Source organism: Marmota monax, unplaced genomic scaffold (assembly GCF_021218885.2).
Source record: "Marmota monax isolate L192 unplaced genomic scaffold, Marmota_monax_Labrador192_F-V1.1 WCK01_AAM20220418_F8-fsc00119, whole genome shotgun sequence".
Lineage (NCBI taxonomy): Eukaryota > Metazoa > Chordata > Mammalia > Rodentia > Sciuridae > Marmota > Marmota monax.
This window is the reverse complement of record NW_026694771.1, coordinates 2,339,168-2,364,259: the sequence shown is the minus strand read 5'-3', so window position 1 is coordinate 2,364,259 and position 25,092 is coordinate 2,339,168. Positions and strand designations below refer to the sequence as shown.

The 25,092-nt window shown below is 38.8% G+C and overlaps 1 protein-coding gene and 1 non-coding gene across 3 annotated transcripts in view; both read left to right on the top strand.

Moving 5' to 3' along the window:
• The window catches only part of Gap43 (growth associated protein 43), a 108,355-nt gene that overhangs the window by 42,783 nt on the left and 40,480 nt on the right, over positions 1–25,092 (top strand). For both annotated transcript variants that reach the window (XM_058572825.1, XM_046425245.2), the window contains exon 2: positions 23,412–24,009. In XM_058572825.1, coding sequence (XP_058428808.1) covers positions 23,412–24,009 — 598 coding nt within the window. The remainder of the gene's footprint in view (positions 1–23,411; positions 24,010–25,092) is intronic.
• Positions 17,308–17,413, top strand: LOC124079603 (U6 spliceosomal RNA). Its single transcript, XR_006847409.1, has one exon. It is a non-coding gene; the product is annotated as a U6 spliceosomal RNA (small nuclear RNA).

The following is a 25,092-nucleotide window of genomic DNA, read 5'->3' as shown; positions in this document are numbered from 1 at the left end:
AAACCAAAATATGGGGTAGTTTTTATACCTCTTAGAATTAAAGAGATGGGAACTTGATGGGCTCTTCCAAACCTCTTGTTTAAAGATAAAGTCCTCCCTCCGAATCATGTATGTTAGATTTTCCAACCTCACCTTTGAGCCTTATATCTAAAGCCCAGTTCTGTGCTGGCCCTAGAGTTTGGTAATTTCATATATATATATATATATATATATATATATATTATATTAACATTTGTCTTGTTCATGTTTAATAGATTTTCCCAGGAAAAAAACCAGACATTTCTAACTTTTCAATTACTTAGTATTTGAAAAATTAAAAATTGACACCAAAGAATATTTTCTAAAATATATGAACAACATAGGGAGGAAATGTTGGTTTTCTTCTCTCTCCTGTACATTCTTCTTATTTTAAATCTACTGTATATAGGCATTTATGCATGACTTCTGTGACAAGATAATTTTGCCTTTTGCTAAAGCTGGAAAACTGCTCAATTGATTGTCTTGGGCTTGAAGTTTTCTGCTTTGGTGTAAAACATTCCATCTTTCAAGCATTGTATTGCCCTTATTTTAATTTATTAGTTGCCCTCTATATGTATAAAACAGAATTGGATGGCACTTAAGCATGTCATACATTTGGTCATCTAGCCACCTATAGTAGATGAAACAGTGATGTACAAGTCTGTGTGGAAAATTTTTCTCTGGAGAAAGACACTTAAGAAATACAAACTGTCTTTATTGAAGAGCCTCACTCTGCCCAGGAAGATTGGAGAAAATGATGAGCAAACCCATTACTACTACAGCACACTTCTCTTACAGTCTGTTTTTTTAAAGCCCTGTTTTACTTTGAACACTGTTTCTGAGTCAAAAGAGTGCTTCAGCAAAATCTGCCTTCCTGGGGGCAAGACCAATCTCACAGTCACACTTTCAGGAAGGCAGATACTGCTGAACATTGCCAGGACAAAAGATGCCTTTTTTTTCCCCCTGCAGCAAAAATTGCTGAAATTGCTTGAGAAAGAGACACAATATGATGTTTATCCCTGTTTACAGATGTTTAACCAATGCCCCTTCAGAGGGTCATATGACTACAAACAACATCATGGTAATTATATCCATCGCTGCAAAGAACAGATGTGTAAATTGGTGGTTTCTTGGGGGGAAATAATACCAAGTCCACTTTCCAGAAATGTACACAGTGCCGTACAGCTGTAACATTCTGTGTAGAGGTCCCTTCAGTGTCTATAATTGAATGTGCTTGCACTTAAAGAATATAGAAACTCTGTGGGGCATGTAGCAAAAAAGTCCAGGGGCACCTAGAAAGTGAATTAGATGTTTTGCTGTGTTCAAAAATTCCTGGTGATCTTGGACAAATCTCCACATCCAAAGAAGGTGGTAACAAATCTTCAATTCTAAAGTTTTGCAGGTAAGAAGTATGTAGTGAATAGAAGATGGAACTAGGAACTTCTGATACCCCATTATGCTTCTGAGACTGGTGCTTCTTAGATGTAAACAAGACTTCAAGGGAGCTAGATTATATCAAATTGATTGTACTTTTGGTGTGTGAACACCAGAATATTCCTAAACTTACCACAGAAAGATCTGGAAGGATAAGAGTTCCAGAAAACTAGAATCCAGTGTCTCCTATTTCAAAAGTCTGTGCTACTTTGGAGACAACAAAAATAATTAAATGAAATAATTTATATTAAAGAATTTATTGTACTGTGGATATTTGCTTTTCCAAGGATGTATGTTTATATGATTATATGGTAATCAGTGTTAACTCTGAAAATCAAAAGGAAACAACATCAACTAGCTTATTGTATTAGAATAGCTTATTGAACAGGGCTGTTTTCACAAATACGTATATCACTGAAAGTTTCACTGCCTTCTTTCTGTATAAATTTTCTTTTGCTCTTAAACAACATCCCCTTGTATGCAGAATATTATACAATGATCCAGTGTGTGCCTAAAGATGGGATTTCTTCAGGGCTATCTCTACTTCCAGGTGTACTGAATCTGCTAAAGAACAAAATGCATCCTATAATTTACTAAAATGTGATAAAACACTAAAAAGTGAATTTGCATTTACATTACATATTATAATATTCAATGACATTATGCAAAACTCTGGAGTTTTGCTTCTGGGGCAGAAAAAACATAATCTGTTCTTTTCAGGCTATATTCTTCCTCATCTTTTATGATCCCATACTAGCTACACAGAAGCACCAAATCATATCTCTATGATTGAAATGTAACAGAGGAGCAATCTAGTCTGCTAATCTGAATCTTTCAGGCCCAGAATGGAAGGATAATAAATTGAGACCTGCCAAATGCCTGAGGCTAAAGCATGCCTTTTGACACTAATGATCTAATTCAGTTATCTACTTTGTCCCAAATTCAGTCTTCTCATTCTCTGTGGTCCTGAGGACTCAAGGGAAAACAGAAGGTGATGAGGGCTAGTCCCAGCTATATCACTGATTGGTTCACACTCTAGGTGTGTTTCCATGGCTATGAAATAACATGATGTAATGGTCTTGTCTACGCCTTGTGTCTGTGTTCAGTGGGGCTATGTATGCTGAAATTTAGCATAGAGTTTCTTGGTCATTTGTGTGTGACAGCTGCCTCTGGGTATCCATGACTTCAAAGTCAGGAGGCAGTGTGGCAAGAGTAGAAAATTCTGACTTACTCAATATAGACATTTTCAATAAAATCAAGAAAGCTACATTGTGGCCCAAGGACCACTTATAACAAGCAGCCCACTAGGGCACCAATTAAAATACATTTTGGACGCTTTACACTCCTCTCCCTCAATCAGCATCACTGGAGGGAGGGATCCAGTAATCTGTTTTGTAACCATGGAAATATTATCTATCTTCTCCCATTTCCCAAAAGTAAAATTGTTAGTATCTTAGCGGAACAACCTCTTAACAAATAGCTTCTTAGAAAAAAGCAGGCCATTTCCCAGGCACAAATGGATTGTATTTCAAAACTAAATTGTTAAACATGAAATGCAAAACTTTCCCCACAAAAACAGAAAAAAAATGGTATTAAAATTTCTAGCTCTATTTGACACTAAATGTAGCAGAGATTCTGCATGTTTGCCATGGAAACATAGGAATAAATAATGTTACTGGGTTTTATAGAGTAATAGGGTCATTTCTTATATATAATTTCGTTTGAAAACACACACACACACACATATATATATATATATATATATATATATATATATATATATATATATATATATGAGAGAGAGAGAGAGAGAGAGAGAGAGAGAGATCACATACACATTTCTGTTTTTGGTTCTATCTGTGCAGTGAGAATGAAAATTATATCAACAGTCTTGTTCATTAGGTTCCTTTGTGTCATAATGAGATTCTTAAGAGGGATAGACTGAAAAGGAAATTTCCCATGTTGATTTGGCAACATGGAGAAGACACACTATTGGGAGGGAAGGAAGAAGGGCAAGGAGAAAACAAAAAGGAGGAAATTGGTGCATTAGTGGAGCAGGTGATGAGTTGAAGTGTATGTGTAACAGGTCTAGGGAGAAAAGCTTATTGGGTGTCTGTCACCCCCAGGGAAAGAAAGGAATACTGGGTAAGAGATTTTTAATGATCCATGGTTACCACCAGACTATGAAATTGACCTCAGTTGTGGGGTAGGAGGAAAGAAGAATGTGCAAATCACTTGGCAGTTCATTCACTTCCTCCATAACAGTTCATTGAGTGCCCTCTGTCTTTTGAACTATGCTAGGGACAGATGCTAAAATGGCAGACCAGACAAAATTTCTGTCCTCAATCAAGTTATATCTGAGTGAGAAGCTAATAGGTCCAAGGATGACTCCAGATACAAATTAAAGTCTTCAGTAGTTAATATTCTTCTTATGTAATGAGGTTTGCAAAGTTGTTCTTTGGTTTCCTTGTCTAAAGGCCAAATCAGGCAAAACCAAAAGACAGCCCCAGCATTTGTTTTTCTCCATTAGCTACCCATACCTTGATGTTTCAACCTGGCTGGCATGCCTCATAGGCTGCCCTTCTCTCCTACCTCTTGGTCTTCCATGATCTAGTCTGCAGTCTTCCCTCAAATAAAAACACATTTGCTTTTGGCCCTGTCTTCAAATTGTTCATCTTAACCAAAAAGAGATGTTACTAAATTTCTCACCACTGGTACCATTTGCATTTCATGTTTTTTCTTCTTATTATTTTTTCTTTTCCACAAGCTTGAAGTCTATTTAACCTTTGGTGGGTGGTAGTGTACACCTCTTGTCATGGGAGAAGAGGTGTCTCTAAAGAGTCCAATAAGTTTCTGGAGAGAAGGGGGAAGTCAACTCAGGACCAGCAGGGCAGGGTTCTTGGGATACTTGAGGTAAAAGAATTTTAGCACACAGCAGATGCACAGAAGTTTATAAATGTTCAAGGGAGAATGGGGGCAATCTCTCTCTGTCTCTGGGGGTGAAATAAGAAAAGGATTCAAGGGAGAATGTGGGCCATCTTAAGAGTGAGAGTCCTGATTTGGGGGTTCGTTGCCATTCTTTTAAAGGAAACTTTATGAGGGGCGGGTATGGAAAGGATTGTAGGAATGGTATCTGTCCTATAATCCCAAACCTGTTTTTTGTGGTCTGGTCAGTCTCAGGATCCTTAGCTGATGTGCTCTTCATTATCTGATTGGTAGTGCTGAAAAGTCCCCTAAATTATTGGCTCCTCAAGATATCGTATCTCTCTTGACTTAATTGATTTATTGGGAGGTTAATTAACAGTACACAGGTAGATTTACGACTGGAAGGAGACAGGCTTAGGGGGGTGACAGACCTAGAAAAGTATGCAAAACTTCTGAATTAAAATCTTATTTTCTTGTCCTTTATGTCTCCTTTTTACCTATGTCTTCCATCTTACCTCACGCTGACATTTTTCTCTGACAGTCTTGGACATTCAACAAAATGTAATTATAAACTAAAAGCTCTGCCTGCTGCTTCAGATTCAGGGACACCCTGAAGTCCATTCTTAAACTCCAGCCTTAGAAAACTTATGCATATAATTTAAAACAACTGACACGAACGTGGGTGTTTGGGGGAAACAACATGATAGGAAGCAGAGGATAGGATTTAAGCAAATTTTCTTCTTTTTTCCAAAGCAGGGCTAGTTTTGACTGGTCCCTCTCCCCACTGTTTCCGCTCTCGTGCGCCCCACCAGACTTCTTGGTCTCTTTGCCCCAACCCCAGCATTTTTAATTCCTGTTTCAGTCCAGCAGCCCCTTTTCGTTTTCTCTTTCACAATCCTTCTGGCCCCTCTTCGCGGTGATCTCATCCCTTTGTTTCTTCTCTGTGACTCTCGGCGCCCCCACCTCCAGCTAGCCTGCGGGCTGCAGGAGTGGCGGGCGTGGTCTGAGAGGCTGGGACCTTAGGGACGTGGAGTGGCGCACACAGCGCATGGGGCGGGCCCTCCACCAGCTGCGTCAGTTCCTCCCGCAGGCAGCGCTGGACCTGCTACCTGCAGAGCCCCTCCTCCAACTCTTCAAGTGCTGGGGGAGGTCTCTTGTTCCTCCAGAGCAATCGGGAGTTTGGTTTTATTTTCGCAACCTCCACAAACTCTTGTTTGGGAGATAATTGCTCCTTCCTGTGGCTTGGAGAACAAAAGCTTCAGTCTATACCGCAAGCCGCCCCTTGGTAGAAGAGCAGCGAGGGACAAGGAGCAGGCGCCTACTTTGGCCCTTCATTAGGTGGTTCGCCTGCATCAGCAGTAGCCTGCTTCCGCGGACTGAGTCCTGGGCGGTGTCAAGGTTACACAGTGGGAGGAGAAAAAAGAGAGAAGCTGGGTCACTTGCAAATTGGCTTGTCTCTCCAATTTTTCCTTGCCTTGGAGGCTGCAAAGTGCACATTAGCATTCCTGGGCTGGGGCTGTTTGCATCATTTCTCCTGTGCAGCGAGATCAGAGCAGCAGGCAGGAAGGTTTCTTTATGTCAGCAGAAGCAGATCTTTGAAAAATAAACAGGAATGCCTTGTCATTAGAGAATAGCATAGGAGAGAAAACTAGCTAAGGAGTCAAGGCTAGAGGATCCATTTGGAAAACGATGATCCTTCGTAATTATTATTTTAGGTTTTCCTAGGCTTCTTCCTTTGAGAATTCCATTCCCCATTATGAAATGCAGGCTCTATAGACAATTGCAAACAATTTCTTTTTTTCCGGGGAGGGCAGTAAATGAAGCAGGTGGGAAGAAGTGCTATGACTCTACATGTAACCAAATTTAGACTTGGTGTGAGATTTCTGCTTAGTCTGGAAACGCGTGGCACCAGCATGCATTTGTTCATTCACTCAGTAATATGAATGAGCATTGAACATTCACAATGTGATGGGCTGTAATGACTTCACGTCCACGTGAGAAGGAAGCCAAAAGGAAGAAATAAGAGCCAAGATGTCAGGCAGCCAGCTTCAATGGCTCTCAGTCCTGGATGCTGGTGACTGCAAGGGGATCTGGGATCTCCAAGGAGCTGTAGAGCAAGACAATACTGCATTTGCCAGGTATGAGAGTAGAAAGCTGATGGGAGTTAGAATTATCTTTCCCGGTTTTCTTGCTGAAATAAAAGCGAGTGTGGCAGAGGATAACAGTGATTTATATATCTTATTTACTTATTTAGCAGTTTCCTTCTTCCCCTCCAACTAGAACAGTATATTTCATTCAGATTTTCTACACATACTGACAACATGGCTTTACAAATTGTCAAGTAGGACATTCCTTTAGAATCCTTCACTCTTTCATCATAGAGGCTTAGGGGCAAATGTCGCTTTTTACTGACTAATGAATCATGCAATCCTGCATTCGGACAGGGTTGGATTTAGGTGTCTAAAAGATAGTAACGTCTTTATGATGAGATGGGTCATTTGCCAGTTCATAGGAGCATGAAAGTAGAGGCATCCTGAACTGTACAGACTCAAGTGTCTTGCCAGCATGGGAGCCTGGCTTATAGACAAGATTTTGTTCTTTTGGTTTGGTGATCCATTTGGAACTGGCCCATTCTCTCTCTCTCTCCCTCTCTCTCTCATACACACATACATATCTTTATATATGTACATGCATGTATGTATATAACTAGTTCTACATGCAAATATATTGTGTATAATACTAATTATATATTTACATATGTAATTGGGACATGTATGTGTGTATATATAAATATCATATATATATATATATATATGATATTAAAATATAAGTGACAGTTGAGGCCAAAGTCCATAGAGGAGACCCTGTCTATTCCAGATTCTAGGATTAGATCACAAATAACTTCTTAGATGCTTTCTTTTTCTAGGAAATAGGAAATCAGAACATACATATGCACACAATCTAAACTTCTATATTTTGAACGTTTGAGCCCTAAATCATCTAGTCAGCTCTCTTAGAGTACAGTGGAACAAACTGAGGCCCTGAGAAATGAGGATATATCACAGGTTGCAGTCAGTTTGGGATGAATCAGGGATACAGTCAGGGTCCAGGACTTTTACTACTTACTTGCGGCTTCTTGTTTCTCCAAATTTCATGGAGAGGAACCTTTGAATTTGTTCTTTCATTTATAGAACCATTCAAAAGAAGCTGTGGATTTCCCACAACAGGTATGGTTAGTGATGTGGCCAGCATATTTCACATACTAATGTGCAAAGGATTTGCTAAAGACTGATCCTAATTCAGTTGACTTTGAACTGGGTGAGAATTTAGATTGCCAGCCCGCCCTGCCTTACCCAGCCTGTATAGGTGCTGCTGGTCCACACAGGGAGCAACAAGGCTGCAGAGGGCATCTTTTCTCCTCAGCTTTCTCTTCTCACTGATACAACAGCCCTGGGGATTTAAGAATCTTTTGTTATTCCTGTTGCCGGGTCACTGTGTGCCCTTAGCTGATCTGGATGCTGTTCACTGCCTGTCCTCATCTAGACTTAGATTGTTAGAAATAGTCTCTAGAGATAGGTGTCTTGAGCTGGAGGGTGTGATCTTTTTTCTAGTGACATAGCACCATTTAGCTTGGTTCCACAAAACCTTCTACACATAAGCAATTTGCTCAAATCTGGTGGTTAAGAAAAAAGAAGAAAAAGAAAAAGTCGTTTTCTATTGCACAAGTGTCCTCCCAGCTGCACTCATTTCTCTCCTTCTGCGAGAGCAGCTGGCATGCTTGCTGCTCGCTCATAGGCCTGGCCCTTCCACTGGGGCTCAGCAACGATTTTGTGCATTTCCCACCACTCAGTTCTGTCTGCATGTCTGTATGTTGCATCAGGATTTGTGCATCATCTGAGTTGAACACATTATTATCCAACTACAGCTAAAAAATAAATATTAAAAAAAAAAGAGAGAGCGATAACAGGGCAAAGGCTCTTCTAAGGCAGGCACACTTTGGTGTCATCGTCTTCTCATTTAGTTCTTTGCAGCTTGCCCTCCCCCAAAATGCCTCTGCTGTGGTTCTTTAAGTTTCTCTGTGAGCTTGTTTTGAGGCTTTGAAATTGTCACCTTATCTCAGAAGTTTATTCCAAAATTAAATGCTCATTTCCCATGCATGTATTAAGTTGTGTTTTTTTTTTTTGGGGGGGGGGTTAAATTTTTTAAATAATTTTAAAAAATTGTTCTAATTAGTTATACATGAGAGTAGAATATATAAAACAGTGATAGAGATGTTGGGCTCTGGAGTGAGTCTGCTGAGACAGTCAGCTCATAGCTTTACCATTTATTAATTTCAGAACCTCCTCAAGTATTTATTCCTTATCAGTAATAATAAAAATAATAATACCTACATTAATCCAGGCAATTTGGCCCACACCTGTAATCCCAGAAATTCAAGAGGCTGTGGAAGGTAGATGGCAAGTTCAAGGACAGCCTCAGCAATTTAAGAAGACACTGTCTTCCCAAAAAAATATAATAAAATAAAAGGACTAGGGATGTAGCTCAGTGGTAAAACACCCCTGGATTTACTACCCAGCATCAAAATACAATAAAAATATCTACCTTATACATTCTTGTGAGATTTTATATGCAAAGCTCAGTGTCTTTTACAAGGTGATCAATAAAAACTAGCCCCTATTATTATTATTAAGACAGTCTTCTTTCCCTCAAAGAATTTATAGACCAGTAGAGTGTTTGGGAACTAATGACATCATGAACTATAATACAAAAAGAAGAATATTTTAGAGTGCACTTGGAATTTAACATCAAGGTACACTCTGTCCCAGAGGTTGGCAAACTATGGTCTGAAAGAACAGATTTTATCATTTTTAAATGGTGAAACAAAATTTTAAAAAATAATATTTTGTGGTACCTCAAAATTATCTGAAATTTAAATTTTACTATTTATAAAGTTTTATTGGAACACAGCCATGGTCATTCATTAAGTATTGTCCATGGCTTATTTCACACTACCACCATAGTTGAATGGTAGTGATAGAGACCATATGGCTCAAGACATTCTCAGTTTGGCCCTTTGCAGAAAAAGGTTGTTCATTTCTGCTCTCTCCAATTGAGACAGAGCAAAAAAAACCTCTCCAAACAAAGAGATGAGGACTGGGAAAAGTCATGAAGGTTGTATAGTCTTTAAACAACACATAAGCTAGATAGCTGCGTGAGGAGGCCATGTTGTCAGTGAGGACACAGAACCAGGCCAGTGGGGAGCACATGAATGGTGAATTTTTACTTGGCTGAAGTTCAGGGCATATTCATACGAAAAGTAGAAAAGACATATTGGGTCCATCCATGAATTTCTTAAATGCCAAAGCAATTAAAATCTTCTTAGCTTGCTAAACAATAAGAACTGAAAGTTTTTTTTTTTTAAGTAAAGGAGGGATATGTATATTATGATAAATCATAACTATTTTAACTTAGTATGGAAAAATATACAGCATTGAGTGAAAGACAGATAAAATAAGAGAGCTTCTTTAATTGAATAGTATACTATTAATTTTTAGTGTCAATTTTAAGCCTTAGAATATGGAAATAATGCTCCAAGGCAGAATTTCAGCATTTGGTGAAAGACATGTCTTTGTCTAGGTCTTTCCTGCACAACTGCTCCATCAGGACCATCAGCCACTCTAATATTGCCTTGATTCTCCACAGTGATTTACAGCTTCTGTTGCATATTTCTAGACTTCTTCTGTTTCATGACATGAACTATTGCACACATTAACCAGAAGCTGCAGAGCAGCTTTGGTTTGTTAAACTTACTGGACTCTGATAGGATTTTTAACTGTTAATTTGACTTGGGGAGAAACTAGTGAATTCTTTTAGCTACAAGTCAGTATGTTGCTTCAACCATCTGTGGTTGAAGATGATTAATGGAACCCTCTGGCAATCTTTTATTCCTAGTTTTGAGCTGAAACAGAAATGGGAGGAACCACTAGTTTCTGGAGAGTAAACCAGAATCATGGGGAGAGTGTGGCATCATCCTGACTTCCCTCATCTTGGGCACTCAGGAGAGCCTTCAGGCTTTCCGCGTGCAATACATCAATGTGCAAACACATTGTGCCAGGGACAGATCGGTGCCTTGTGTGTCCCTTTGAGTCATGTGACATTGCATATGAGATTATGGAGCATCTCATAGTTATTTAGACATCAGAGGAAGGAAAATAGCTTTCGCTGACATCAAGACCCCAGGATCAGACAATATCACCCTATTTTACCTAATTCAGCCTAAGTGTTCTGCCCAAAGACTGGGTTATCATAAATCCCTGGAAGGCTGCTTCAGATGAATTAATTCAGAAGTTGTAAAATATGCTTATGTAATCTCAGAAAAGGATAAGAGGGAATTTTCTCTTGTTGATGGCTTCAAAGGATGCAGAGTTTTCCCCTGTAGGACCACAAAATGGGAGGTGTTCCAGTGCTGGTGCCACAACGAGCAGTTACTAAACAAACAGTACTTTCCTCCAAGGAGCTATGTGGCATAACTGCTATGAGCTGGCATCACATCCTTGGAATAGTTCTCAGTGAATTTCCCTATCTGCCTCACTACAGTTGTAAGAAAACAGAGATAGCTGGTTCAAGGGTAAGGACATGTTTAATTCAGGAACTTGGGCTGAATGTAAATCCTCAGACTCAGGAATAGATCACAGAACCTGCCCTTTACCACCTGCTCAAACCCTTCCTTGTGATAAGAACACATAAGGGTAACTAACGACTTCATCTGTTTGCTTTCCTCATTTAATTAAATAGCCATAATTCCTGACCTAAGACCCCCTCCCTCCCTCTTCTCCCAGTATTGCATTCTCCATTCTCTGATAATTTCTCTCTCCTGCTTCCAGAATTAATAGGAAAGTTGGTCTCTGGGCTGTTCTCAACATCTCAAGTGTGAATCTTCCCCATCAAAACCTTCACAAGGAAAATAAATCACGGCCTCATCTGGTGATGAGGTCGTGATGCCACAGCCTCTGCTTTGGAAATTTATTTCTACTTTTCTTTTGTGAATAGATTTTGAAGAAGAAGAGGAGATTGGGGTGACAGCTCTGTGTGTTTCATCCTTTACACACTCTAAATTAGCATTGGCGGGCACTGGCAGTGACAAAGTTCCACTCTGAATTGTCCCATTCTTTGCTCTTCACCTGGCCCGGGAGCTTTGAGGAAAAACTTGCAGAGATTACATCTGTCTCAGCCTAACTTGGCTTCTTGACTTCTTGGCTTCTAAGACTCATCCTACTTCACGCATAACCCATTTAAACATTTTGCACTCAAATCCGGGCTCTGCCACTTACTAGCTGTGTGATTTAGAACAAGTTACTTAATGCCCCATGCTCTTTTTCCTCTGAATAATAATTATATCCATCATAAAACAATGTTTTGATGGGGCTGGAATTGTGGTTCAGCGGTAGAGCGCCCCCTTAGCATGGTCAGGACCCAGGTTCAATTCTCAGCACCACATAAAAATAAAGGCATTGTGTTGTGTCCATCTACACCTAAAAAATAAATATTTAAACAAAGAGTTAAAAAATATTGTTAGAATTAAACCAGTTAATATATAAAAATATAACTAGTAAATAAATATGTTTTGGCATAAATATATAAATCATAATAAAGTACTTAGAAGAGTGCTTGATACTTAGTGTGATATAATGTTTCAATTTGTTATTAGTAGTATGTTCACCAAGGATATGGGGGTATTTTGCAATCATTACTTCTAATGTTGTTTTAAGGGGGGGATATATTGTTTTTCAGATGTACAAACCCTTGAAACATCTCTTCATGGAGCTGTCAAAGAGAGAAAACTAAAATATTTATCAAATAATTCATCCAATTCCTAGTCTCCAGAAAGTAGTAATTTTTACTTAATTTGTATTATCCCATTACATGCATTTTACAAATTTTATTTTCTCTCAAGAAAATTTTGCCCAATAGATGTTAGTATACTAATATGAAGGATGAAGAAATTGAATTCCTAAAGAAAATAAGTAATCTGCCATTGGCTCTCTCTTCCTCCCTCTGCCATATATATATATATATATATATATATATATATATACACTGTGTACCTGAGCCAAGATTCAAACTCAAATTGTTTAACTCCCATGTCATGTCAGGAAACATGTAACTGATGAATGTCCATGACTGATGATGAAGAGAAAACTGAATTCCAGAAACAAAGGGAGTGGCAAGAAAGAAAGAATAAGCACAGTATCAACGTGAGCAACTAGAACAAACTTAGAAGAGCTTTTTCCCTTTTGGGTACTGAACCCAGGGATCCTTTAGCACTCAGGTACATCCTCAGCCCTTTTGATTTTTATTTTGAGACAGGGTCTTGGTAAGTTGCTTAGGGCCTCACTAAGTTGCTGAGACTGGTCTTGAACTTGAGCTTCTCCTGCCTCAGCCTCCCAGGCACTGGGATTACAGGCATAAGCCACTGTGCCTGGATGATTTACAGATTTTTGTAGGTTCTTGTGTATTTACATTAAATAATTCAGCTGCGTGGGGATGAAGATTCAATTAAAATTATAGTGTATTCATACTCACAATTATATGACCTGTACCCAACATCCCACTTCACTCCCTCACCTGCCCTCTGTCCTCTGCCTCAGCCTAACAAAGAAAAATTTTAATTGATTTTTTTTTCACATATGGAAGAATCTAACAATGTATCTTCTCAAATTGGGGAGAAACATACTTGCTCTTTTTTTTTTTTTTTTTTTTTTTTTTTGGTGAGATTTCCCAAGTACTGTTCTAAAAGGAAAACCACCTGGTGTCTGATATAGAACATTAAGGTATGTGTAAAATTATTTCTGACAGATGGCAGAGCCCTATAAGATCATCCTATCAGCCACTTCAAATACAAAGGTTTATTTTAAAAGATTTCTGAAGGTACTTCTTTCCTAAGGCCTGAAATAAAGACTGGTTCTGTTCTGTTAATTCTTCCAGCAAGGCACTAGGGCACCTCTGTAATCCCAGCAGCTTGGGAGGCTGAGACAGGAGGATCTTGAGTTCAAAGCCTCAGCAAAAAGCCAGGCGCCAAGCAACTCGGTGAGACCCTATCTGTAAATAAAATACAAAACAGGGATGGGGATGTGACTCAGTGGTGGAATGCCCCTGAGTTCAATCCCTGGTACCCCCCCAAAAAACAAACAAACAAACAAAAGTACTTCCAGTAGTCTCAGAGTTTATGTTAGTAATGCTATTTATTCTATGATACTTCCTGAATATTTAGCACTGAATTTTTAGTTTGATTTTGTTAGGTTCTCTAAAATGTAAGAGATTGGAGACTTAAATTTAAGACATATTCTCCTAACTATAGAGCTTTCCACCAATCTGTTTCCTCATTTTGCAAATATGATAGCACATTTACTCAGTCTATTTCACTGTAATTCCTTGAGGAAAAAATTTAACTTGAAAGTACATCATAGTGTGTAATTCACGGGTTTAAGCCCTTGTCATTTTTTCTTTTTTGGAGTCGCAAATTCTTCTCCATTTCTCTCACCAGAAGACATTATAATAACTTGCACTCTGAAGATAGCATATATTTATTTTTACTAGATATTAGATACATGACACTTAGGTACTATTAACTAGCATGTGGGGGAGCACTGGCCATAGAGTTGGGAATCTGAGATTATAATGCTCTTTCTCCTTAAGAACAGATGCTTCTAAGCTAGTCCCCCACAAATGTCTGCATTCATAACTCTTACCAGATATGAGGATTACCAGACATAAATATATAGAGTAGCTTTTAGAAACTATATAGGCAATTGTTTTACTGGATGTGTAAGGGATATATCTGGGTCAGTGCTGGGTTGATAAATAAAACAGTAGCTAAATGAGGGTTTTTTTTTGTGGAATGAGTTGAGTGTCAGGTGAAGTTCATATTTTGAAAATAAATAGACTTTATCACTAAGCTGATGGAACATGTGGAGGTTTGAGGGTTGGATAAAGGTAAAGATTGAGAGGAAATCAGTTGGTAGAAGAAAGGACTGTGATTTAACCTTGACAATGTAATCAGATCACCACACTTCGTAGGGATAGGAACAAACTTATTCGAATATTGTGGCATATTTTAAGATAGTTTTCTGCTTATCTCTTTGAGGAGAGATTGCTCAGTATGACCATAGAGTTAAAGAACATCTCCCCTCCCAGGTGAGGATGTCAGTTGATTACGGGGTGAGTGAGGTATAATGACCAAACTTCCTTTGGTATTTATCTTACTCACATGTCTTAGCTTAGTCTCTTGATGATGTAGAAGATACTCTGAGAAGGATAATCATAATGACAATGATGATGATGATAAAAATAGTAGCATGTACTCCTTTTCCAGCATATACTATGTGTCAGGGACTGTGCAAGTATACTAATTTGTTTACTCTTTACAACAACCCAATAGGATCTTCCTGTTATTCTTCTACTTTACAAATAAGGAACCGGAGGATGACTTGTTCAAGGTCAAGAGTTGGTGAGTGGTAGAGTTGGGTTTCACACCTCCACATGTCTAACTTCATAACCCATGCTCTTAAAGAGCAAGCACTATTGGCTTTCTACCTTGTACTTTAAAAGGCACTGACAAGGAGTAGGACAGAAGACGGGCCTGTCATTTGGAAGCTGGATAGCACTAGATCTTCTGTTTTCTTAGGTGGCTTGATTATGAAAAACAGAGTGATGTGTTCCACTCTCACAATTATTTCAAGGATTGAATTTAAATGCCAAATGCATATACTATCCACTCATAAATGTAAGAGATTAGAGAAAGATGACTGCTAGAGAGAGTCTTGATGAAATTTCCCAGCACCACAGCAGAACAGAGCAGAGATACCCAGTTGACTGAAAGCCTCCCGCTTATAGGCTCTGTGATCACCAATGCCATGTGGCATGTAGTCTCTTAACAACTACCAATAAGTACTTTTCAACGGTCAACTGGGTCCTGGAGGTGTTTTAGCAATTAAAGTTTTGAGGATTGTACAAAACTGACAGGGTTTTTTCCTCAGAGTTTAATAATTAAAACTTTCATGGAAAGTTTTAATTATTAATGAAATAAAAACATATGACAGATGATTGGAAATACCAAAAAGGAAAAGCAAGGCAAGTTGTGTTGGTCAGGTTTTCATCACTGTGGGCAAAATACTTGACAGGAACAACTTTGAGAGGAAAAGTTTATTTGGGCTCACTTTCGGAAGTTTGGTCCATGGGTGACCTACTCCATAGTTCTGCACCTGAGGTGAGGAAGAACTGTGGCAGAGGAGCATGACATGGCCGAGAAAAGCTGCCATCAGCTGATGGCAGTCCAGAAGCAAGAGAGCAAGGAGCCAGGGACAAGATATAATCCCCAAAGGCATACCCCCCAGGGACCTACTTTCTCCTATCATGCCCCATCTGTTACAATTACCAGCAGGAATCCACTCAAATTATTAATCCACTAAACAGCTTGATCCATTGATTAGATTATGGCTTGCATAATCTGATAGATTTGTCTCAACATTCCTGCATTAACAACTTTTGGGGGGACACCTCAAAAACTATAGCAAACTATAACATAAGCAGACCAAGGGTGGTAATATCTGGGGAAAGGTGTATGTTAGAGAGGGTGAGGAAGGACTCTTACTCATTGAACAAAATGTACCAAGCAAGCACTTGCTGACTCAGAATATAATTTACAAAGGGGCTTAATTACCGAAAGATAGATCAATGGTCATGTTTCATATAATAGAAGGAACATAGTGATTTAAATAAATATTTATCTCATTGTATCTTGTATTCGTGATTGTCCAATAAGAGACATTTTGTTGGGTCTTATCTGGAAAGAAGTTTGTTTTATTAACTTCCACAGGCTTAGGGGCTCCCTTCCTGCTGATTGGCTCTGACCATCTCTAGCACTTAGTATGTGTTTTGCTCTTGGGGTCTCATGGGGAAGGATTCACCTCTGGTGATGGTACAGGGGGCTGTCAGCTGGTAGGATGCTTTTCTGTCCCCCCCCCCCCCACCCAGATGTATTGGCTGCCTGCTATTCTAGTCTTCCTCCAGTTGTCAGCCGAAGCCTCACAGTCCCTCTCATGGCCTGGTCTGTGATGTCAGCCTTTTTAGCAGCCTGATGGGGAGTCCCTCCCTTTTGTTTCCACCTCAGTAGCCACTACAGGCAAAGTGATCTGAGAGCTGAGTTTAGTGTCTCCCTCACCTCCCCTGCCCTTCTCTCCTTTGAGTGTGCCACCTCTAGAGGTTGTCAACATAAGCTTCTGGCAGCAGGAAACATCAGAAGAGTGGTTTCCATTGCTCAAGAGCAGAAGATCCCTTTCTCCAAGGGCAGATTCTCACCAGGTTTTTACCTGAGTGTCAGTGACTTTGGTCCTTGGTTTAGTTAGACACCTTGTAACTATGCCTACCATACCCAAAGGTTATCTGGAAGAGCTCAGTCAGATTCTGTCCAGAATGTGCCCTGACAGATGACCAGCATAAATATCTCAACTCTAGGCTCTTCCCAACCCCAGTTTGAGGAAATGGGTCTTTTTTTTTTTAATAACTAAAGGACCAGACTCCCCAATCTATTTTTCTTAGACCTTGGAGAATACACAGATTAAGTATTAATAGAGGGAAATAGAGATTCTTCAACAATTCCCCATGAAAACTAATTTTATTGATATGAGTCTATCTAATACATAGAAAGATGAATGTCAGTTGTCTTTATCTTTGTTGTTTATATCTTTGCTATTTCTAACTGCTTGTTACTGTTATTATTAATGGCATGTCAACAGTTTTGTTAAGTCTCTCCTGTTGGACCCCTCGAATTCACATCTATAATTGGAAAAACATTTATTTTAATCAGATGCTCTTGAAGTTTATCATTGGGAAGTGAAGAATTTTAATAAAAGTTAACAAAATTAAATCTCAGTGCATGCTTCGGCAGCACATATACTAAAATTGAATGATACAGAGAAGATTAGCATGGCCCCTGTGCAAGGATGACATGAAACTTCCTGAAATGTTCCATATTAAAAAATCAATCAATCAATCAATCAATCAAAGAAATCCCAACTTCTTTGCCTGTCCTGTCTGGTTTTTTTTTTTTTTTTTTTTTTTTTTTTTTGTAGTAGGGATTGAATCCGGGGCACTTAACCACTCAGCCACATCCTCAGCCCATTTTATTTTTTATTTAGAAATAGGATCTCACTAATTTGCTTAGGCCTTGCTAAGTGCAGAGGCTGGCTTTGAACTTGCAATCCTCAGCCTCCTGTTCCATTTTTGTGAAGTGATGCTACTTTAGAAGCTGAAATTTTTGATTCATTAAGCAAATATTAATTGAGCACCTGCTGTGTGTCAGGTACCATTCTAGAAAATGGGGAATCAGCAGCAAAATAGATATCTTTCTTATATACTGAGTTTTATCTGTTAGAAGATGTCCATTGTAATGTGCTTTTTACCTTTCTCTTTTTGTCTCTGTGGAAAATAGGTTTGCAAATATACAAAATAAACTGAAAGAAAACTTTTCTGAATGGAAACTGAATTTTTCTCCAATAGTGTTTTATAATGTGCTAAATATACTGTCTCATATTATTTTGGAAGTATGTGAGCCATACAGGTTAAATAAGAAATATATGAAAATGGACCAAAGACTTATCTTTTAATCACTAGCTATTTCCTGAAAAATTAACATTACAATTACATAGGATATTTGGTTTTCTTATGTAGTCAGTCAATCAATGAACATTGCTTGTCCACTATTATGACTCTGAAGCTGTAGTATGATGCTATACATTTATTTAAAGGGGATAAGGATGGGGTGCTGTGGGGCACATCTGTAATCCCGACTACTTGGGAGGCTGAGATAGGAGAATCACAAGTTTGAGGCCAGCCTCAGCAACTCAGAGAAACCCTGTTTCACAATAAAAAATAAAAAGGGCTGGGAATGTGGCTCAGTGTCCCCTGGGAGTTCCTTCACTACCCCTCTGTCAGCATTTTCAAGTTTCCTTTTCTGCTTCTCATTCCATTCATAGTTAGACCTTCAAACCAGACTTGGTGTTGAGGGATCCCTATGTATCCCAGATGTGACTATTCATCTTTTAAATAACACCTGCTTTCCTACATTGCCCAGAAACATGCAAAGATATTTCATCTATAGAACTGGAGGAAGTTTATCCATCCTCCATTTTTTTTTCATTTATTAGGGACACTCTACTGTATTTCTGGTCTTTGACTAGGTTCAAACAAAGTATAAAAGCTCTACTGTACTTGGATATTTTCTCTAAAGTATATAGAAAGAGTATCAATGATGCTTAAAAACAGAGTGAAATTATGTGGATTTTAACACACTAAATTATTAACAAAAAGTAGAATGAGCCATAACTAGATGCTGGCCAGATTTCATGTATATCCACCAACACTTTATTCTGCTTCTCAGGGTACGTAAAAATCGGATGAGCATGAAAATGAAAACATGCTTAAGAAAGCATTCTTAGGATATCTTTGCCTCTTTAATTTTGCATCTCAAAAATGTCTTGGGTTCAATTTGACAACAATTTGGTTTACTAAAGATATTCTTAGAAGAATTGGTATTTGTCAATAATTTTAAAGGCATTTAAAAATCAATACTTAAAAAAAACATTGGAAGTGCTATAATAGTATTATTTTTAGTAACAGCAGAAGAGAGAGCGCCAAGTTTTTCTTTGCTTGGAAGGTCGAGGTATTCCTATGATAATTGGAAAAATTTAAATGGATTGAGGTATCCCAGGAAGATGAATGATGTTATTTTTAGTTCTGAAAGCCATGGGGTTTTGCCTACTGCTCTTTGTAACATAATGGATGCAAATGTTTGGACATTTTAGAATAAAACTTAAGTTGTCTATTCCTTCTTTCTGCCCAAAGAGAAAGGAAACATTAACCAGAGCAACAAAACTGCATATTCAAACAGATTTTTCTGGATTTCTCATCTGTGATTATTAAATGTCAATAAAAATTATCATTCTTTTGTCTAATCAATTTAGAAATTTAACTAGGTTCCAAAATGTTAGGATAATGGTACTACTTCATCAGACCAATGTTCACCCAAGATCTTAATGTTTTTCTGAAAAATCAAGTGCTCATGTAGTTGGGTTTCCTATAAATTTCACAAATTACACAGCTTGTAAATACAACATTCATTAAAAAAATTAAACCTTAGCAATAAAGATTCATGAAATGATCATGGCAATTCATAATGATACTCTTTCTACATATGATGTACTACATCTAATGTCCCCTTCAGTTAATTCACAGATAGCGAGAATTCCATGTAAAATCAAAGAATCTTGAAATTCCCTCAGAAAACATCGGAGCTTAGCACAAAGTTTATCTGTGGCAAGACTGAGTTAAAAAAGAAATCAATATTTACTGAAACTTATGAGCTGAATCTCTAGTCATTCAACACTGATCCCTTTTCTGAACATCTTCCATTTGGAACTCATAATTTTGGACTATTGGTCTTATTTTACAAGTTGAGAGTAAGATCAGACATCTACTATGAATTTCTGGAAAATTATCGATACATTACTATGAAGTTATTTAAGTGTACTTAAGAAAGAATCCTGCATGGGTAGAGACAGCATCCATCTCCTCACATGTGAATGTGTGTTTGTGTGCGTGTGTGTATTGCATGTGCATTCCTGTAGTGCTTAGCATAAAAATTCAGAATTGTCAAATGAGTAAATGAATGAGAATGTTGATATGATGCTTTATGGATTTTCTGCTACAGGAAATTCCAAACTATTCTAGGTGCAATAAAGTTGAACTTGGAAGGTAGGTGAACTTAGAGAAGAGAACCCGAGTTCAAATAAAAGTTAGGCCACTGACTCACTCACTCTATGAATTCTGGAAGTCATTTAACTTTTGAGAGCTATGTATTCCCCTTTTAGAAACTGAAAGCATTGTGCTGAATTTTCTGGTGATCTCTGGTTCTCTGGGCTTAAATGTCCCTTTTCTTCTCTTTCTTGAGGGGGAAAGTTTTAAGTATCCCCATACCTTGCACTACCCCAGCAACCAATCTAGGGAAATGCTCTTTTTCTCCTTGACTCCTCCCTTAACAAAATACACTTCCGGACCAGTTACTTTAAGTACGACAAAAAGATCTTTACCAGAAGAATAGCCTGTAATTTAAGCCTTATTAACAGAATCAATTACAAATGCAAAAGAGACACACACATACCCAACCCAGTCTTGTCTGTTTTACATCCACATTTTATACCCATCTCCCCTTTCTACTCTGTTCCCACCACTCCTTTCCCCTTTCCTCTTTTTTTTCAATCTATCTGGAAAATATTTAGAGTGGTGGTTGTCTTTTTCCCAATCAGCCCCTAATATCTAGTTTCTTTAAATCTCTAATGAAGTTGAGATCCTCCAGGAGAAGCTGCATGTCTGTGGAGTACTTGGAACATCTCCTTGAGTGGACCTACCTACCTACCTTTTTGGGTACCTGGATCTTATGGAATTGGCTTCACTTCTCCCTCCTGACTGTAGTTGGTCTTTCCTGATTTTCTCATCTTCTTCTCTTGTTTTCTTTATATTCCTGATTAGCAGTCAAATTATTGGATAAGCATCCAAGTCTAGTCTGAACCTTTCTAGATAGTCATTTTAACAGAGATGCTATAGACACCAACTTAAATCCTGATCATCTGTAAAGTCAAAGTAGCAGATGCTCTGTGAAAGAGGAGAATTGAGAAGAGCTTTTGCTTTCTCTGTGTAGTTTTTAAATTATATGCAGATTCTCAGCTTTCTTATTTTTGTATTTTCCAGCTTTTTAAAGTGCTTCATCCTCTTCATGTTTTTATAGGGAAAACAAAGCTCTAAGAATTCTTGAGTTACTAGAGGGTCTTTTCTGTACACCTGCTGACTCTGAAATAATCTTTTTTTTTTTTTTTTAACCTTTATGAGGAGCAGCATTTGTATTGGAGAACCACTTGGCATCAGTGCCCAAGTACAGATGTCCTAACGTATAAGATAGTGTCTCATTCAGAAAACTCAAGATAGAATAAAATAAATAACAGCATCTTGGCTCCATGCTCCATTCACAACTGTTAATTTTACAGGGTTATGATTCCATCTCTGAGCAGAGAGCTCCTGGCAGAGACAGCTGCTCCTATGCCCCAGATTGTGCTGTGTGCATCCCAGTAGGAATCATCAAGAACAGCAGGATGGCGGCAAGGTGGTAGTGTAGCAGAGGGAGAAGCAGTTGCATCATGGGGCTGGGAGGAGGGGGATAGGAGGGGCTTTTCCAAAGTGCTTTCCCCCTACCTTTCCCTTCTTTGTGTGGATACATGTATGCTTAACTGAAGAAGAAGGAAAACCTATCTTGAATTTTACTGAGAAAATCATCAATCCTGTACCTTGTTTTAAACAATAACAGTCCTGTGTGCTTGTCCAAAGAATGTCAAACAGGACTACATCATGATTAGCAGGATCTGGGTCACTGGGGCACAGCTGGTATGGCAGGTGGAAAACATACTGTGTTTTGGCTACTGTGGTTTACCTCCTTAACTGCAGCTAAGGCCAAGTTCAAGGCTAAGGCCAAGTTTGGGACTAAGCACAGGACATTATACATGATAAACACTCTTTTACTAGTGGCCTTTTGGAGGAAAGATACTGGTAATTGCTATATATCTCAGTAGCTAGAAGAGTGTTCACAAACCAAGAAAAAGTTAAATGTTTAAAAGTTAAAGGAAGGAATTAATGGGTACTGTCATTAGCTAGCTGGATCACCAAGATAAGCAATGGAGCTATAGAGAAACTTGTGTACTTGTGCAGACTTTTCTTCCCCACTACTATTAGATTGTACCTTATTTACCTTATATTATTATCTTCTGATTTATTTTCCAAGTGGAAAACATCATTTGCAGCACATGTAAGGCTGCAAATATTGCCATCCAAAAATTTTGCATTCTATACATCCACAGTGAGCACCTATAATCCAGGGACTTAGTAGGCTGAGGCAGGAGGATCATAAGTTCAAGGAGAGCCTCCTCAACTTAGTGAGACCTTGTTACAAAATTTGAAAATAGAAGGGTCTGAGTATGAAGCTCAGTGGTAGAGCAACCCTGGATTCAATCTCCAACATTACACACACACTCACACACACACACACACACAGAAACACACACAAGCACACAATATTGCATTCTAGTCTCTTGTCTTTCATACTAGGTTGATTTTATTATGATAATGAAAGCTAATTTTAGGTTTAACATTGCTTTGGGGATAAGAAATTGTGGTTTAGTAAATCTATACTGCTTTTTGAAAAATGGAAAAGCAGCTCTCATTTTTAATTTAAAAAATAACAACAGTTTTCTATATTCAAATTTCAAAGGTTTGATATGTTTATTACTGACGTTGGACCACACATAGAAGAAAGTTAGATATAATTTTATGACCAGTATTCTGAATTGTCACATTCTGCACAAAACCTTCAAAGTCCTGGAATTCATTTGTATTTTGTATAAAATCCTGATGGGATTTACTATGTAAACCTTTACTGTACTATTTTTTAAAAAATATTAATTTCCTTATTAAGTTTGAACTCTTGAGGTGAATATAGACTTTTACTTAATTTTTTAAAAAGTTTTACAATTTTAGTATCTCCGAGAGCAAAAAGAGTTGCTCTCAGAGATACTAAAATCCTAATCTTTCAGAGCTCTTTGGTGAGCCTACGGTGAATGAGATTTGAATCTTGAAGGTACATCTAAAGCCAAAGTGTTAGTTTGGCAGTGGAGTAACATTGAGCTGGAGAAAGGAAGTAAGTATGAAATAATGCCAGTGATTCTGGAAGGTCAAGGGAATCCCCATAAAATACTGTGGGAGAGAGGAGCCTTGACTTGAACGTCAGAGTGTTGTTGATTCCCTAACTCCCAGTATGGTGCCTGGCACAGGATAAATGACTCAATACAGATTTGTCGAATGTTGTGACTTGAAGGAAAAGCACATTACTCGAACTTCTTTTTTTTCTCCCCCCCCCCCTTCTTTTCTCCACGAAGGTGGAAAAAAATGATGAGGACCAAAAGATTGAACAAGATGGAATCAAACCAGAAGACAAAGCTCATAAGGCCGCGACCAAAATTCAGGCTAGCTTCCGTGGACACATAACAAGGAAAAAGCTCAAAGGAGAGAAGAAGGGCGATGCCCAAGCTGCTGAGGCCGAAGCTAATGAGAAGAAGGAGGAAGCCCCCGCTGCCGACGGGGTGGGGAAGAAGGAGGGAGAAGGCCCGGCTGCCGAAGGGGCCCCAGCCAAGGCTGACGAGGCCGGCAAAGCAGGAGACACCCCTTCCGAGGAGAAGAAAGCGGAGGGCGCCCCCGATGCTGCCCCCGAGCAGGCGGCCCCCCAGGCACCTGCCCCCTCGGAGGAGAAGGCCGGCTCTGCTGAGACAGAAAGTGCCGCTAAAGCTTCCACTGACAACTCGCCGTCCTCCAAGGCCGAAGACGTGCCCGCCAAGGAGGAGCCTAAACAAGCCGATGTGCCTGCTGCTGTCACTGCTGCTGCTGCCACCACCCCTGCTGCAGAGGATGCTGCCGTCAAGGCAACAGCCCAGCCTCCGACGGAGACTGCCGAGAGCAGCCAAGCCGAAGAGAAGATAGGTGAGCTATGCAGTGGGCGGATGCTCCAGGGCATCCATTCAGATGGCCAGGCCCCCCTGACTGTCAGGGGAGAGGGGAAACGTCTAGATAGAATTAACTGGGAAGCAAGGGAGTTGTTTAATTTCCCCCCCAAATTTCTTCTCCAAGGCTGAGAGAAAACTCAGAAAGATCTGTATGGCAGCCAGGGCTAGAGAGAGCTTAATTGGATTGATATAAACAGTCAAGCTAGATAATTCTGGTGAAAAGAAAATATTCAGTGTGCTGATAGACTTAGTTTAATAAGTAATTACTGAGGCTACATATATTTTTTATGGATGGAGATTAGCTAATGTGATTAATTGGCTCCAGGAAGAGAGAGAGAGAGGTGTGAATATAGCCAACACTATTGAACCAGATTATCTAGTGTGTGAATTGCCCACAGCAAAAACATAATCTCAGACCACTTTTCCCTATCCTACAATATGTTTCTGGGCATTCCACCCACCATCAATTGGTAAGTAACGTGTATTAGTGTGTGTAGGCTCAGAGAATGTTAATTGTGACATTAATTGAGGTCAAACATAATTATGCAAATAAGTCTGTTGATATTGCCAAAAGCAAAAGCAAAAAAAAAAAAAAAAAAAAAAAAAACAACTCCAAATACGTGTTGCGAAGTCAAACGTAAATTATTATTTTCCTTTTGAAGACACTATTTTCTTTCATATGCATAAATAATTCAATGTTGACTATGATTATTGGATTCTCTTTGGTTTGGAGCTGTAACTCAAGTTTGAGGGTTTCCACTATTACTGCACAAAAAGCCATTGCAGAATTGGAATAGAATGGAACTTTCTTCTCTGGAGACTAGATTTGTCCCTCACCCTAACAAATTCACAGTGATGAAGGATGTCAACAGTCTCCTAGGTCTTTCTCTAGTTGGCCTTTCAACCCCAAAGATCCTTAGAGGTAAAGTTTTTTCTGTACCAACTTAAAAGTTTGGATTTACCGCTTTAGAGCCTCAGAGATTTAACCAACCATGTGACCAAGGGTCCAAATATAGACTAGACCACAGTATGCCCTTGGGAGAGGAACTACTTTATGAGA